The 17,786-nt window shown below is 36.1% G+C and overlaps 1 protein-coding gene across 2 annotated transcripts in view; it reads left to right on the top strand.

Moving 5' to 3' along the window:
* The window catches only part of oxct1a (3-oxoacid CoA transferase 1a), a 42,968-nt gene that overhangs the window by 16,654 nt on the left and 8,528 nt on the right, over positions 1 to 17,786 (top strand). For both annotated transcript variants that reach the window (XM_088008804.1, XM_014982749.2), the window contains exons 8-15: positions 182 to 289; positions 521 to 635; positions 2,492 to 2,586; positions 3,206 to 3,254; positions 4,083 to 4,155; positions 5,672 to 5,747; positions 15,207 to 15,296; positions 16,564 to 16,644. In XM_088008804.1, coding sequence (XP_087864930.1) covers positions 182 to 289; positions 521 to 635; positions 2,492 to 2,586; positions 3,206 to 3,254; positions 4,083 to 4,155; positions 5,672 to 5,747; positions 15,207 to 15,296; positions 16,564 to 16,644 — 687 coding nt within the window. The remainder of the gene's footprint in view (positions 1 to 181; positions 290 to 520; positions 636 to 2,491; positions 2,587 to 3,205; positions 3,255 to 4,082; positions 4,156 to 5,671; positions 5,748 to 15,206; positions 15,297 to 16,563; positions 16,645 to 17,786) is intronic.

The following is a 17,786-nucleotide window of genomic DNA, read 5'->3' on the forward strand; positions in this document are numbered from 1 at the left end:
CAGTTTGTTTTTTTTTTTTATACCAGCTTAACTTTCTGAATTTCATAACCCGTTGGACAGGGGTTATTTTCTGGTACTGTAATTCCAACACTGCATGGTTTCTCTATCTGAACTTTCAATCTCGGGGATCGTGGGTCAATTTGGAGATGAAGCTGGTGCTCATTATTCTTTCTCTCTGCAGGTGGAGGAGGTGGTAGATGTTGGGACGTTTGCTGCAGAGGACATACACATACCCAGTATCTTTGTCCACAGGATTGTTCAGGGAGCCAGCTATGAGAAAAGAATTGAGGTACAAAAATAAGGCCCGTCGGAGTTTACATAAATGGAAGGATCATTTGACAGTGGGATGTTGTTGCAGTGTCTATTATAGGCATTCTTTCACAGTAAGAGCATTATCGCAGGGTTTCATTGTGTAAAACCCACAGATTCCATGTTTTATCCCTGTGTCATTGCGCTTGCTCAGAAATAGACTCCCAAGATGCCGTCTTGCTGTTTCTCATCTATTTCTGTGTGCTTCTAGAAACGCACTGTGAGAAAAGGCCAAGAAGAAAAGCCCAAACCAAAGAAGGATTCAGACATTGTTCGGGAAAGGATCATTCGCAGGGCAGCACTGGAGTTTGAAGATGGCATGTATGGTATCCTTTGACATCCTTTTGGTTGAAGGCTGTGTGCTTTCGTAATAGTAGACTGAAGCAGACGATGTATGTCTTGTGTATATGTAGTCACATTAATGAAAATATGATTGAAAAGTTTATTTATTGTAGTAACTCAAATGACTAAAAGAATTATTAAAATTAACTACACATAAACTACTTTAGCTAGTTAACTTGAGTGGTTTTTCATGTACATCTAATGAAAATACAAGATTTAAGATTAGAATATTACATCAGACCAATGCAAAAACAATTTTTAATATAGACATTTGGGCTTAATGAAAGTATACTTAATGCATGTTTTAAAGGATATTTTCAAAAGATACTTTTAATCCGACAAATGAGCCTTATCAGAATGCGTATTCTTTATTAAAAATAACTATATCTTCACACAGGTAGTGATATGTCAATATTTTTAAAACTATTCTGGTGTAACAATAGACATGCAGCCTGGGTGTTTAGTAGTGATGCCAGAAAGTGTTTCTATCATCACAAACCAATAATATAATATATATATATATATAGTTTACTTGGACCTGACCTGAACTGGAAGGGTGTGTTAGGTAAACAATCCATCTGGGTGTTTTGTGTAAAACTAAGGCTGGAAGAGAACCCTCCACACACCATCACAGATCCTCTGCTATTCCTAGCAGTGGCCATAAAGTACTTTTTCACATTTTCATATGTGAAACACCGACCAATCCTGATCAAATCTTTTTTCTTCCATCAAAAAATAAAAGTTGGTGGGTATTTAGTATTTTAGCAAGGTTATGACGTGAAACATGAAGTCATATTGGCACTAAATTAATTCAATTTTTTATAGCCTTATAAGTCTCCAGACCTAAATCCTATTTAAAAATATGTGAGGTGTGCCACAGACAAGAGAGAATTGGAGAGGAACCAGAACTAGAACCTTGAATCCAGAGAGGTGGGGAAATGGTAACGATCATAGATCTTGCTCTCACTGTATGCTGCAATTATGTGAAATTTCATATTAGAAGACTAAGTGCTGCCCTGTTTGCAAAGACAGGCCATATTGGTTTTGACAGCAGGGGTACCAATAATTGTCCCTTATGGTGCAATGAGTGACTGACCCAACCCCTCCGATCCTGTTCATTAACATCCCTAACCCATGATTAGGACGGAAGAAGCCTTTTGAAAGCAATTTTTGATGATCTCCCTACTGAAAAAAATTACAAAAATGTTTTTACATGTTAGAAAAAGAGGTATTTTGCAAATCATTGTCAGGAACTCCATCAAACACAAGTAGCTTTGTAATAAATACTTGTATTTCTGTACACGGTAGTGTATGGTATTTGATTTCATTATTTTCTAAGTTCTGTTAAGCATAGAAAAGATTTCTTACAAATATTTGTATTTCAACTCTTTTGCCCATCATTTAAAAGTCTTTCATTCCTTTCTTTCTGGCATGTTCCTTCATTTCTTCTTCTTCTTGTCCTTTGTTCCCTTACTTTCTTTTTGTTCTATCTTTTATTCCTTTCAAGAGTCATCCTTCTTTTCTTGCACCCCTCTAGTCTTTTGTCCTACCCCCCGTCCATCTCTTCCTTGCCACCTTTGATCATTCTTATTTCCAGCTGGTTGTTTTTGAACATTACATGTTTAAATCCTGCCTGTTGCAGAAATATTTGCCAAAAATAAACTTTCAAATTGAACATTTTAAGTGAGTTCAAGTGACTGAAAACTCTGAAAAGTTGAGTCTGGAAAAGTATTTTGACTTAAATGTGTAGGAGCCCAGCCCACTTTCTGCAAATATATCATATTTGACTTTTGTCTCATGAATATACATCATACATTTTTCTTAACTTAAAGAAAAACAGCCAACCTTGGTATTGGTATCCCCATGTTGGCCAGCAACTTCATCAAACCAGACATCACTGTACACCTCCAAAGTGAAAACGGACTCTTGGGACTGGTAAGAGTTTTCCTCGCCGCATTCAAAGACATCGAGTTGAAAGAATGGTCAATTTCACAGAGGTGAGGGCTTTAAAGCAAAACTATGCTTAGAGTGTACGGGAAGATAGTCAGACGTTAAACTTTATCTTTGCTAGTTCGGTCCTAATTTGAGATGTGCAAGGTTCATTATATAACGGATTGTGGCAGTTTGACACTTTTTCCTTCCATTTTTTGTTACAGTCATTATTTGCTGCCTGAGTCTTTTAACAAAGGCCGCTGAAGCTGCTGTGGAATGACTTTTCAATTGGTTGTGTTTGCAGAAGTATGTGGGTGCCTACTGCCTATGCAGTTTTTTTTATTTTTTATTTTTTCAAAGCTTCCTTTAATTAAAAGCCCCGGTTTTTCAAGAGGTGTCCTTTTCGCCTTTCTTCTCTACTCCTTTCACTTTTTTGGTGAAAGAATTTCTCCCTTTGTTGTACACACGGGGGAAAAAAATCAATATCTTATCTAATTTAGAGATGTGATTGTATCTGTCTCTGTCTTGAAAGATCATGGCTGGGCAGGATGAGTGACGTGTGTGAGTGGATGTATGCTTGTGCTCCTGTGTGCACACTCATGTTTCATTTGTTTTTGGATAGGGGCCCTACCCCACTGAGAATGAAGTGGATGCAGACCTTATTAATGCTGGTAAGGTTTATTGATCCAGATCTAAAGCCAATTCAGAAAAGGTACATTTATATTTGAGGAGAAAAAAAGAAAAATGAAAGTAGACAATGCAAGATTTTGGGTAGATAAAGAAGTGTTTGGGGTTTGCATACAATCTTATACATGCCTCTGCATTGCTTAATTAATTCCGTCACTCAAGAGTTGGCTTTTCTTTCTCTCCCTCATATGCTTTTTTTAAGTGTCATGCATATATTTCAGCTCCTTTTTATTCTGAAACCCCAGAACATAATAATCCTTACGAAGTTACCTAAATAGTGGTTTTTCACCTTCCAATAGGACTGTGACTCAAATCACACATCTAGACTCACAATGGAATATTTTATATCAAGCATATATATGTATGTAGTCCAGATCTAAAGCCAATTCAGAATTTTGGCTAGACTTGAACATGTGTGCATCTTCTCTCCATCCATTTTGACAGAGCGTGAGCTCTTCACATCAGCGGTTACCACAATAATGCGGTTGTTCAAAGGATTGATTCTGGGTTCTGAAAACATTTGCAAGAATGTTTTCAGAACATTCAAAATATTAGCTGCGCAGATTTTGAGAGCTCTTTTGCTTTCTCCTGCACAATTACGTCGCATAAGGTTCACATAAGGCCACTGTCACAATTGCAAACATGATTTTTTCAAGGCGCTGTATGTATTAGCATCTTTTCTTTTTAAATCTTGATTCAAAAATTGACCTACTATATTTTAATTTAATTTTATTGCTTTTGCAAATACCATGTGCTGTTATGTCTATTGCTGTAATGTATTAACCCTTGCACTTTGTGTCCCTATTCTGCAGGGAAGGAGACTGTCACTGTACTCCCGGGGGCTGCCTATTTTTCCAGTGATGAGTCATTTGCCATGATCCGAGGGTAAGACCGTGACAAACAAGCTTTGAAAACTTTATTTGCAGAGCGAAAGTTAGTTATGGGTGACATTTAAATGGAATCGCACTATTCAAATCCTTAAAAAAATAGGTTTCATAATATGATGACTCAACCCCATGGACTGAGGGTATTGTGGAAAGTGGGAAGAAAATGCCACATTTCCTCCAAATCAGATACTTATTTTTCTTCCAAACCACCTCCTTAAAGATATAAACATGATTTACCACAGGACACCAGGATGTGAAACATTGGATAATAACAAATGGCTGCTGTCACCAGCCCAACTAGACAGCAGCCTTGTCAATATATCCTAAGTCTCTTGTTTTTATTGATTTGCCTGCTGACTGATATTGCCCACCCGTGCTCCCTGCAGCATTAGTTTTGTTTGGCCACCCAGAGGAAATTCAATAGTGGTCATAAACAATAATGTCCAGTCACACTGTCTGAGACTAAAAGGAACCAAGCTGAATTTGTACTCACTTTGGTCTCCCGCTGTGAAGATGCAATGGAGAATTTAAGAGATTCTGTGAGATGGATTGCTAGCGGCTAGCCTTTATCATTTAACTGTAGCTGCTTGGAATGGAAAATTTACAGTGCAGCTGCTTAAAATTTAGTTCTACAAATGTTAGAACTACACCTTCTTAACTACATCCAATGTTGAGACAGTTTATCTGTTATGTTTCACTTAAAGTTGCCCAGTTAGTTATTAGGTGTTTTTAAACAGTTACCTTTTATTTCACTTAATCCATATCTTGGCAGAGGGATATAAAATTAAAATTTGAATGTTGACCAGTTTTTCAGCTTGATGGGTGGGTGGGGGGACGTGTTGACCGACAGGTTAGAGATTCAAGAATCATATTTTTCCACAGGTTTACACTAACTGCACTAATCACAAAAATTGGATCCATAAGGGTTTTAAAAATATTTTCTCCAAATTCATTTTGTCTTTGATATAATGTGATGGTAAAAAAAAAAATACAGCAATTGCCTATTCAAACACAACATGATTCTGTTCATGGTATAAATAAATACTAATAGTAACAAGTCTGGAAATGTGTTTAAAGCTTCTCTTATTGATATTATATGGTTATCAAAGAATAAATTTAAATTTTCAAGAATTGGTATCAGCAGATCCAAACTTTACTAAAACCTGAAATAAGAAAGTGGATATTTCCACTTAATTAACAACTTGTGAAAAGGTCATACCAACAAAAACAAGAAGTTCTGAACTTCCCTACATGGAAATTGGACCCTCCTGCCTATTGGATCAGGTATTTATACTCTGTGGGCATCAGGAGAATGTAGATACAGTATGACTTGTTTTTTTTTTGTTTGTTTTTTGTATGTTTTTCAATGTATTAAATGTTTTCTGTCAAGAAAACAAAGATGGGATGTTGATATTTTTAAGACTCTAACTAGTATTTCTCCTATGAATGGAGCTAAGTTCATAAGTTTAGCTAATCTCAAAACTGACAGCTGTCCTTCTCTGTTATCTCTCAAGGGGTCACATCAACCTGACAATGCTGGGAGCCATGCAGGTGTCAAAATATGGAGATCTAGCTAACTGGATGATCCCTGTGAGGTTTACTTTAATTTAAATGTATTACCATTTCTAATAATGTTTTTTCTACTGCATTTTTATAGTGTTGAATATGACATTCAAGGAAAAAAAAATGGTCCAAATGCTGCTTGCAGAACTTGTGGTGACAACTTGTGACATGATTGTACAGAAGTTTCTGCCCAGAAGTAGCGCCAACGTTTGTCCATGCATCCCTGAACATATTTAATTTGTCAAAAGATGCATCCGAGCTTGTCAGTCAAGTCCAAAAATAATGGACACAGAAATGAAGGCAGACACAATATCTGACTTTCAGTACACGAAACTGTGTATGTATTGTGGATGTCCAGTTTGAAAATATCTCAAAAATTCAGACAGTAATTTAGGAAGCCATTGTTATTTTCTAAGCATTTGAGGCATATGTGTGTGTGTGTCTATGGAACAGTGGTGAAAGGAAGCAGCTAAAAGTCTCACTGTTCATAAGTGTTTTTGTTTTGGTACATGGAGTTTTAGATGCTGTAGTGAAGTTGTTTAAATCAAGATTTATGCATTTATCCAGGTGAAAGTACTCTCAAGTTCCACACCACTGACAGTCATTTTAAGTCATCCCAGATTTATTATTCTTTCACAAATACATAAAATTATTGCATATTTACTTAATATTTATTTGCTTGCAAGTCAGATCCTACAAATAAGAAACCACTCTTTGATTTAATAATTAAATTTCAGCTTGTGAAAACATGAAACGTGCAACAAGAAGCAAAATCAATAATTCATCCTTCTGGCTTTAAAGGGCCAACACCTTAATGGCTTAATTACGTAATTTGAAATTATAGTAAGCAAAGAAATGAGGATTAACCTCATCCAATGTTTTAATGTTCAAATATTGCTATTGTTTTTTTAATTCAATTAAAAGTAAGTTAAGTAAATGAGTTTAAAGCGTAAATAGTGAAAATATAACAAATACAGAATATGTCAGCAAAATTAAAGGTAAGCTAGATCCTAATTTGTTGCTGCACTCAGTACTAGTGTGATTTTGTTTTTTTTGGGTGGCACGTCTTCAAATGTGAAGGTAATTACTCCTTAAATATTCAAGGTTTTTCCACAATGGAGGTTGATTATAATTGCAACAAACTGCAGACATTCTTGTCTTGAAATCAAGCCTCATTTTTCCCATTACCAAAGTGCCACACAATATAAATATGCAGAAAAGCCTGTGTGAAAATTCTGAAACATTACATTTGATCTTTATTTTTGGGTGAAATTGGCCAATTTTTGACTTTGGAAAAGGTTGGAAGCTGCTGATGAAGCTTTTAGATAATCAATTTTTTTTTAAGAAATATAATGTTCCAGAGATTGTCAACCAAATTAAGACCTTTATTGGTGCCGACAGCAGCCTTCTAACTATGACATCTGCGAGAGAAAGGCTCAAAGAGCAAAATCAAAAACACTCGGCAAAGTTGTTGAATGACAAAAGATATTGCTCAAAGCAAGGTCTCTTCCCACACCACAAACCTACCTGTTTTGACTTTGATAGTGGTAAATATGAGACATCTAAAGCTAGAAGGAATTTGTATTCATCCAGATAAAAAAGTTAGTCTAGACATTTTTGATGGCTTTCAGCATTACTGACATGAGAAGGAAATCCCACTCGAGATGTTTTCTAGACTGCACAGCGGCAGAAGCTTCATTTTCTGAGAACTTTTTCCTTCACTGGAACATTGGTTATTCTGACTATACACGGGGATAAATAGCTGGCTATTAGAAGAGTGCTTGACTGTTGAGACTTTCAATTGTTTAGCATAAACTGTAAAATACTGAAGCAATTCTTGCACATATCTTACCCTAAACTCTGCTTCAATCTTCATTAGCGCCTCGTCTTAAAGGACGGATGAAGAGAATTACATTTCCTGCCGACTATGATAATGAAGTGTTCACCATCTAAAGATGGGTTCATAGCGTGAAATTAGAAATGTTTTTTACGTAGGAGTTTGGGTTGCTGCACTCTCAGCATGATTGTAGATTTTTAATGTTTTTAATATGCAAAACGCAGATGAAAATTGTCCAGCTCAGGGTTTTGAAATGCTTTTACGTCTTCACTTGTGTGAAGCATCTGAGAGAAAAGCAAATGGATGAAAACAAAAGGGTAATACAGTAAAAAAAAAAAAAAAAGCATTTTGAACTTTATCAAATAGTTAACACATAATCTATCATTTTTTCTCATGATGAACTGCAAAGATGTAGACCAAAAGCTCCTCTTAAAAGTAACAAAGTAAACTGATATCAGGAGTTTAACGACGTATTTGAGAATGCATATTTCTAAGGAGTTGTAGAAATTACCACATATAAAAAATTAAGAAATTGGTTCATAAAACATCAGCTGTGTCAACATTTTGAGCAGCTAACTTCACCTAATCTCACATGCTGTTGCCATGTTGATGGATGAAGTTAGTTTCAAGGACTTCTTGTATGTTTTATAACAATTGGACTGCAGTTCCCTTTGTGTTGTGTTTGACAATTTGTGTTAAGTCATTTTAAACGTCCTTTATACAACCTTTGTTTGTTTTGTTTAGACAAATTTTCCCACTGTCCAGTGACGTATAAAATAGTCATGACTAATTCTGGCACATTTACGAAAATGTTAATTAATATGCGTTGTTCCTTTCAATTAAATCCTGCATTTCAAAATTCAAGTACATTCACTTAATCATGGTTCCCATTAATTTGATTTCCATTTTTTAAGTCTCTATCTTTTCTTTTCCAACACATCTGCTGTTTATTTACAATAATAATAATTTGTCTTTTAAGTTAAAATCCTTTTAAATTGTAAAATCACAGAATATTCATGTCACATGTGGGTTTAGCTGTTGTTTTTCTGTTACTTGGATCACAGTTTCCTTTGTCTTACTGTCAGTCCTGTCTCTCTGATTCTTGTCATTAGTTGTCTGGGTAACAAAGCATTGTAGCAGTCTGTCGCTATGTTATTAAATAGAGAGCCATTTGTATCAGACAGTGGAGACCGTCAAGAGAATTGGAGGGGGAGAATAAAAAAGCCAGTTGGTAAGTGGGAACTCTTGCATCGTGGAGGGGGTCATTTTCCGTGGTAATTCCACCATAAACCGAATCCTACCACTTCCACAATAAATTCAAGTGTTGCCATAGCAACTCAAAAAATGCAGCAAGCCCCTAAAGTGTTGTAAGATGGAGCTTTAGTCAAAATATGCTTCCCACAATGCAGTTCTTCAGTGTTATTGTCACAGTGGTGTAATTTAATGCCATTGTCTTTTATTTCCAACAGTTTTGTTTTTATGTTTTCTGGTTTTTATTATGGTCCTGCTTTTTTTTGTATTTTCTTCTTTTGTTTTTGTTATGGTTTACATCAGTTTGATAGAATTTATTACACTCTGGAAATCACACGTTAACATCACATCAAACAAGTTTCTCTTATAAATTGGCTCTCAGGGAAAATATCTGTTGTTCACTTAGTATTTAAAGCCTGTGAACTTTTGCACTTTTTTATGTTACAAACTAAGTGTTTTAAGTGATTTTTTTTTTATAAGTTAGACCAACACAAAACACTGTACGATTATTATGTGAAGCGACAAGGATATCTGGCTTTATCCAATGCATTGCACACATGTAAGAAGATCATGTAAAAAAAATCATATTGTAAAATAAGATGTAGCTTTTGTGATAATTACATTGTTTTTGCGATCTTTTACTACTAAAACTGAATTTGATTGATTTCATTTGACAGCCCTATTTAACCCACCAGAGTCTAAATTTTGTAGAGCCATCGTTTTCTGCAGTTTCAAGTCTTTTATGCATGTTTCTACTTGTGTGCATCAGGGACGCACAAGTACTTGAAACTCCAACTAGAAATGCTCATAACTGCTCATCTTAATAGTTCAACCACCAAAAATATCTTGATGTGCATTAATTAGTACATGCAGTTGAAGCAATCTGACCATCTGAGTACTACTACAGAACCTACTACTTACAGTCTTCCTTATCGCCTCACTTATGTATACAGCCAGTCGGCGCCAAGGAAAATGCTGTGGATTGTGGACTGTTTAGCAAATGGCAGCCAATAGGGTGTCAGCATTCCAGTTATGTATTCCTGCTGGGCAGCTGTGTTTTCTTTAAAGACGAACATCCCTGCAGCCTGATCCCACCACCCCCAACTCTCATCTCATGAAGATGGCATCAAAACATAAAAATGTTCCATTGTTATAAAAACTCTTGCAAAGCACTAGTTTTGTTTCATCTTGGTTTGATAATACATGGTCTCCAGTAGTCTATGCATACAACTCCCACATTGCATTACATTGAACTGAATATACTTTATTACTCCCAGAGAGAAATTCATGAAGTATCTTTCTGATTTTACAGAGCAGTAGTTGGAATTTTTTTTTATTTAATCTTTAGTGGATGTAATTGTATTAAAGATCACTTTCATTTTATTTCTAAATTATTTAAAAATTAAAAGGATAAAATCTCTAGTTTCGGTTTCTGTTGCACTGAATGAAGTCACTTGTGCTGTTCAACTTTGTAAGGTCGAAATGAAAAATATATTCAAAAAACTGGGTTCAATTATTAAAAATTATACAACGGCCAAATTAAACTTTCAACTTGGGATGCATATTTAGGCCACTGCAGGTTCCTCTGGTATGATGACTGGCTTAAGCCTCGAGCTAAATGAAAGAATGTCTTTAAATATTCTAACCTAATTTCTTTTTGACTCTATTTAATCATAAATAGCTTATCTGTAAAAACAAATTATGCCGCTGTAAGAGTTCAGCAGAGACAATGAGTGAAAATGTGGTCATCAGAATTGTAAGTTTGCAGCAAATGTCCAGTTTTCTCTTATTAATAGAAGAGGGTAAATGTACAGTTTTATCCATGTTTTTGCTAATGAAATGCGTGTAGAAACATGCTTTTGACGGACCTGTTGTGCTCAGATTGCAGCAGCCAAATGGACACAATCAGAGCGTTGAGGAAATGAAAAACCTCTGGGGCCTCAGTCTGACCAGCAAGGTCAATAACATCAAGGCTTTGTTAATTAAATGACTAAATTACCGAGCTGTTGGTGGTGGCTCTGTCAGAGGGTATTTCTGTGAATATTGTTATAAAAATATGTCCGTTCCATCTCAGTGGCCTTGCACACCCTCCACTGGTCAGAAATCAGGTGACCCATCAACCTCTTTTTGGTAATGATGACATTGATTTTGTAAAATGTTAATATGATCTATCCTGCTCTCCAAGGTGTTGGCTTTTTTCTTCTTTTTAGACTCAAAACCAAAATCTATGGATATATTGAACAAAACTATCAAACAATGGCGCAAGATGGAACAGATATAATCTTTTACAAATGCTATTTGAATAGGTTTGATATGTGTGCTTTGTCACAGAGAGACACATCATTATAATTATTGAGTTTGCCAAACAGAACAGCATGTAATTAAATGGTATCTGCTTTAAAGCTTTACTCTGATTCTGTCATTGTTGTACGCATTAAGTCACAAGCAAAAAAAAAAAAAGATAACTGACCAGTTATTAAAATCAATGTCACTGTGTTGATCATATTTAACCAGTTTTTAAAGCCAAGTATGTTTGTGACCTTTATGGTCCTCTGTACTTTTGCCTCTTATTTTCTGTAGCCTTTCAATGATTTGCAAAGATTTGCTGCTATTTTTCTTCCCAAGTTTTTAGCAGCTGCTTATTTTAATCACTTTCCTGTTTGGAATTCAGGAAACTATTGGGTGTTCAGTACAGTATGCTTTGAATTCACTTACAGTCTCAAGATGCAGTTAGGCAAATAGATGACATCAAGAATACACCGGAACCTCCAGTGTTCGTTTGTTTGGTATTTTTGTTTTACTTTTTTTGAATATATAATGGACTCATATTGGCTCCGGCAGCTCTAAAAAAAAAAAAAAAAAAAAAAAAATCGATACTTTACCAGCACTGACCTACCTGTGGGCTGTCCTTTTTAAAGTGTAACAAATTCATTAGCAGTTCTTTGCAAACCTAATTATTTTTTTAAAATAATACTAATGTTGATATTCAATATACAATGTGGACTAGTTTCTTAAAAAAAAATCTGATGTAATCTCGGTCAAATTTATGAACATAGTGACGTTTTTATGTTTGGTTAAACTAAAAATCAGATTGTGCGTCTACTATTAATTAAATAGATAAATACATTTTCCCAAACAGCTCCAGGTTGAACCGAATTCTCAGTCTCTGGAGTATACAAATTCTCTCCGGTATTTAGATAAAAATCCATCTGTCCAAGTTTCTTCCTCTGTCTTCCTGGACAGTCGGTGACCGCAGGTGTGAATATTCTGCGTTCAGCAAATTGACAGGGCTCTCAGCCTGCTATGAAGCTAAGTCCAGCTACCCTACCATTGAAGCTAATTTCAGCCTCATGACCTCATAATCTCGTGATCCATATCTGATGACCATAGCTTAAAATCTGAACGAAGGGAGACCGGTAAATAGAAAGCTTTGCTTTTTCAACTAGTTGTTTCTTCACCACAACAGACTGGTTCAATGTCCACATTACGTCCACATTGGACCCAGTCCATTCTTTAAAGATGCCAACACAGACCCACACCATTTGCAAAAAAGCAAAGATGGGAACCATAATGTTTCCAAACCAGGCACTTCTCTCAATCATCACAACTTAAGATCTTATCCAAAAGCATCACAGATCAGTGAGAAGGGGAAACTTTGCTGCAATCCAGCCTTGCAGGGAAACACCTTAACTTTGTGCTCAGAATGTGGACATGGGACTTTCTTTAGGTTAGCGTAAGATTTAAAGATATCTTCAGAAGACCGTACTTGTGCAATGAGATGAATCTAAAACTAGATTTATTTAATATTACTGTGGTCATCTTAAAAATAGTAGCAGATGTCCAGCACGGATAAGGGGCATTTACACCATTTAGCTGCTGTCAACATCAGTCTCATCTACAGCTTTTATACCCATTGTTACGACCCGTCTAGGGGGGGCCAGGTAGCAACATGAAGGATCCATCCTCCTCGATCTCAACATCCGATACACACAAAGTTGAACAGTTGATGATTATTATTTATTTTAAAAAAGATGTATTTGACAAAGTTACCACTGGAGTTCTTGGCTTCAGAGTGAGCTATCGCCAAAAACAACAAACAAAAGGAAACTACCTAAATAGTAACAGAAACTTACCTAATCGAAAGCAAATAAACCAAAGGACAAAAACTTACCTTCCTAACTAAGAAAAACATGAGAAAACTGAGGAAACATAAACGGCAGCTCACTCCTACACTCCAGAACTCAAACACAGATGAACAAAGGAAAGGGGTGTGGCCGGTGGAGATAGGTGGAGGATGGAACCCAGGAAGTCCGCTTCAGCAGCCTTTATATTCGTCACCTCCGGGAAGCAGCCAATTAGACGTTCCGTCGTCTTCTGGAAAGCCAATCAGGGACGGGTACCTGCACATTCATGTTAGTCTAATTAACTTTATGACGCCGGTCGTAACACCATCCACCACACAAACTGGCACAGACAGATTGATCAAAGATGGATAACAAAGATGTTTTTGAAGATCAGAAGCGGGAGAAAAAAAATTACTAAACCAGATTTTCATGATTTCATTTACGGATGTTGATAAGCTTGCTACATCAGTCAACGTTCAATTGGCTACATAGGATAAAATGCAAAGCTTATGCTTTCCCCTCACATCTCAAAAGCACCTTGTGTCTCCCGAACCTCTTTTCTGCTCTCAGTTGATATCTTCCCTATGCAGCTGGCTGACTGTATCCTTATGATGCACCACACTTGGCATATATTTTCTTGGGTTATTGAGCAGAGAGCAAAACAGGCTCTTCACATGATTGATGAGGAAATGGGATTTTAATTCAGTTACTGAGCCGTCACCCTGTGGCCATATCTGCATGTCAGCCTTCCACATTTGGAAACCAGCTTTGCTGGGAACAATGGGAGGCTGAGAAATGATTTTTCACCCATCTGACAAATTTCCTCATGGTGATGAACTCGCAGATTGCTCTTCCCATTTTAAAACACCTTTCTTGCTTCTTCCTTACAAGTGAAACGCTATGTTTTTTTTATAATTGAAAAGACAGCAAATTTGTCTCTGCTTCTTGTAAGATGTAACACTATCATGTATTTTCTTTTCTGCATTTGCACTTTCTGCTGTTATGTGACCTTACTAACTTGTGAGCCTCAACAGATTTCACTATTTGAGGTGCAATTTTTTATTTATTTTTTTTCCCCAAAACTGATACTCCTTTTACATTGTTTTATTTTCTGGGATGCTTGTATCATTACCTATCAAACAAACTTCTTTCATAAAAATAACTGTTAATGTATACCAAGAGATTAAATAATTTTGGACTTAGCTATACATAGTTGTAAATTTTGAAATCTAAAGTTACCCCCCCCCCCAGTCCTCTGCTCACATTTCTTTTTAACTATTGCTTCGTGTCCACATTGTGCTTTTTTAAAAAAAAAAAAAAAATAGCAAATAGTGTTCCACAGTTTGTTCATTGAGATTTCCAACTGTTTCTATAGAGTTGAATGGAATACTAGAAACTCATGCCCCTTCTGAATGTGTTCTTTATTACATTTGACCAACAGACTCAATATGGCTTTTTACCTTCCATTATATAAGGCATCTGGATTTTGATAACATTACTTCTGCATTTCGGTCTATGGGTCCAAATTTAGAACAAAACATGTTTTGCTTGAGGGAGGGGGCTCTCTCTAGGGGTTATTTAAATTTGGGTAGCTTATATCCAAGTTTTGAAGATTGCCCTTTTTTCTTATCTGTGCCAAAATATACATTTTATTCATGCATGTTTTTGTGTGTATGAAACTAATAAATGCTATTTGCGATTTGTATTATATCAACTTGCCTTTTTCAGTTGTTTTTGATCAGAGCTTCTTTTGACAGATCCATTGACCTTAGTATAATCAATTGAATGTGCTGAGTTCTGGTGTGCATGTTTCAGTGCCTCCAATTATGAGTATAAAGCTGTACTGTTGTGAACTCCTACAGTAACCTTTAGGAATAATATCTTCATACAATCCATATTATTTCTGGGTTTCATTCTCATTATTTAGAAAGCATTTGTAGTTTTTTCCGCTGTCAGCTCACCGTATTTGTTGAAGCTGTAGATTTGTAAGCTCCTTCTGCCATAGTCTCACTGTGAAGGTTTCCATCTTCTTACAAGAAAAGGGATAAAATTAATCTTTGTTGAGAACAAAGCTTTAGAAGATATCTTGGCACCGAGGACACAAAGCTCTTTTGCAAACATTTGGGGTTTTTTTTTTCCCTTTGAGAAGGATTTGATTTGAGGCTTATTTTACAGTAGCTGTTAAATGCATATTGCTTTATTTTCTAGGTAAAAACTTGACTTGCATTTCAAGTAATAACTAAACTCAAAATCTGCTTCCCTTTTTTTCAATAGGGCAAAATGGTAAAAGGGATGGGAGGAGCCATGGATCTAGTAGCTAGTGCTGGAACTAAGGTGGTGGTCACGATGGAGCACTCGGCGAAGGTGTGTATGCGTATCAGTGTAGGAGTCACCTCAGCCAAAGAAGTAATACATGTGTACTTTTCTAACATCGTTTCCGATCTGGTGACGTTCTAACTCCAGTTCAGCCCGCTCTTCCCATTTTGTCTCATGAATTTTGTCACTGGTTTGTTTTGTAAGGTTGATCACGTCAGAAATAAAATTTTGGATTAGCTTGAAGATTTTACCACATCCCTGCTAAAACATGTTTCCAATCACTACCTCGCTGGCCAAACGTTGAGTACATATAGATTTAAAAAATGCAGTCCTCCATCCATTGTGAATTAGCAGTTGTTGATGAATGAATTGAGAAAATGTTGTAAAAAAAACAAAAACAAACTAGATGCTGCTTTGAATAAATAAAACACCCTTAGCAAATGTGAGTCAGGTTTCTCTGTTGTACAGAACTTTGGAGCCTTATATCTAAATTTCTACTTAAGTACTTTTTCCTTCTGAGTCAAACTAAATTGGCAATTTCCTTTTCCAATGCTTGCTTCCTTTGCCAGCATACTTTGTATTTGCTTCCTATAATAATGACTGTGACTGTTATGGCTGATTAGGGACAAGTCGGTTAATAGATTGCCTAATGCCTTTTTATCTGAGAATGCCAGTTCATCCTAATGAGGTTTTGCTCAGACGGCATCCCTTCTTCATTTGTCTTGAGCTAATTTAAAAACAACTCCAGAATTGTAGTTGGTCCAGTTTTTTTTTTTTTTTTTTTTTGAGAGGGGGAGGCATTTGGAAGAGCTGATTAATAGTTAAACATGTTCCAACTACAGATAAACTCAGTTTATTTTTTTCTTTTCAAAATGCTTAGGTTTACTGTTAGAAAATCCAGACTGATATGTGACAGAAGCCCATTATTCGGTATGAACCGAAACATGCTGTGTGCTTTTTTTTTTTTCTTTTTTTTTCTTTTTTTTTTTTTTTGGAGGGTGGGGGGGGCTAGTGGGAGTCTGTCTGGCACCCAGCTAAGGTCCAGATGGTGCAGCAGGTGAACGTAAATGTTCCACCCTCAAGGCTTTTTTTCATTCATGACTGGGGGAAAAAAAAGGTGAAGCATGGCAGGAATTTGTCTTCTTTTTTTCTTAAGAATTGACAGAAAAGGTGAAAAAATAAGCTTGAAAAAACGTGTTTAGTGCATAATTTTTTAGGATGTGCTTGCATAATGAGTAAAATCCTACATTTATCTGACCAACTTGTTGAGCAGGCGATGCATCTTTGCTTATAAAATGTGTCTCTTTCCTTTCAGGGAGGAAAACACAAGATAATGGAGAAGTGCGTCCTGCCATTGACAGGGAAGCAGTGCGTGGATCGAATCATTACAGAAAAGGTGCAGCTTTATCTTCATTTGTGCACATAATATATGCAAATGTTCCTCAGTCCACTTGAATGGAAGATGAGAGTCAATCTGCATACTTGGATGAATGAGCCATTAACCATACATTTTTAGTTCTTAATCAATTTGGACTGTGAATAATTTAAATGTTCTCATGCACTGGAAATGTTTTTGAAAGTAAATTTTCATTGTAGAAAAGAGCCTGTTAAATGCAGGACTTATGGTGCATGTTGCTGTGATGGACTAAATGAAAAGGCAACAAGAACTAGAAGGCTATTCATGATACCACATGTAGTGCATACCTGGGCCATGAGTTATGCGATTATGTTTTTACAGACTTGCCTTGGACCTGCATCTTTGGTTAATTGGAACAGATGACACACGAACCTGTCATCTCTTAAATCAAAATCTTGAAACTGAATTGGTCTGAAATGTAATATATGAAATTTATTTATCGGAGGGGGAAAAATAAAGAACCAGCCTCCCAATTCTTACACATTCTAGCAAATTTGCATTTTTAATGTTGAAAATATGATTAGGTTATCTACACTTTTTTTTTTGTTAAAAATGTCATATTTCAACACAGTGAGTTCTTTTCGGACCATTTTTAAAGTATAAATACAAAACCTCACTAAGAATATATGTCTGCAGAATAAAATCAAAACCTGCAGAGGGTGGAAGGATGAATAGAGGGGAAAGCGGTACACATATTATAGAAGGACTGATGGAAAGGTAGCGCAAGCTAGGAAGGGACAGACTGGAGACGGATGGATGGACTGATAGAAGGTATGACAGACAGATGGATGACTGGACGGATGGTATTCTTAATTTATTTCACACATTTCTCTAATTCGGCTTAATTCAATTTTATTTTTGGCCTGTGGTGAAAAGGGAAGACCTACTGCATTTCATAAATATATTCTCAGTGGTCATGTCCTGATAATTAGAAGCATAAGGCATAAAAAGTTTTCATCTCCGTGAAGATTTTTTTCTTTCCATAACCTGAACCTTTTGTTATAATAATGGTTCTAAATAAACATTTTCTGAATTCATTTATTTTACAATTATGGTTCAGGTAGCTTGGTAGCTAAGCATGCTCTCCTCACAAACATGATTACCTTCTCACAGGCAGTGCT

The sequence above is a fragment of the Poecilia mexicana genome, unplaced genomic scaffold (genome assembly GCF_051168715.1).
Source record: "Poecilia mexicana isolate PSO_F unplaced genomic scaffold, ASM5116871v1 scaffold_9, whole genome shotgun sequence".
Taxonomy (NCBI): domain Eukaryota; kingdom Metazoa; phylum Chordata; class Actinopteri; order Cyprinodontiformes; family Poeciliidae; genus Poecilia; species Poecilia mexicana.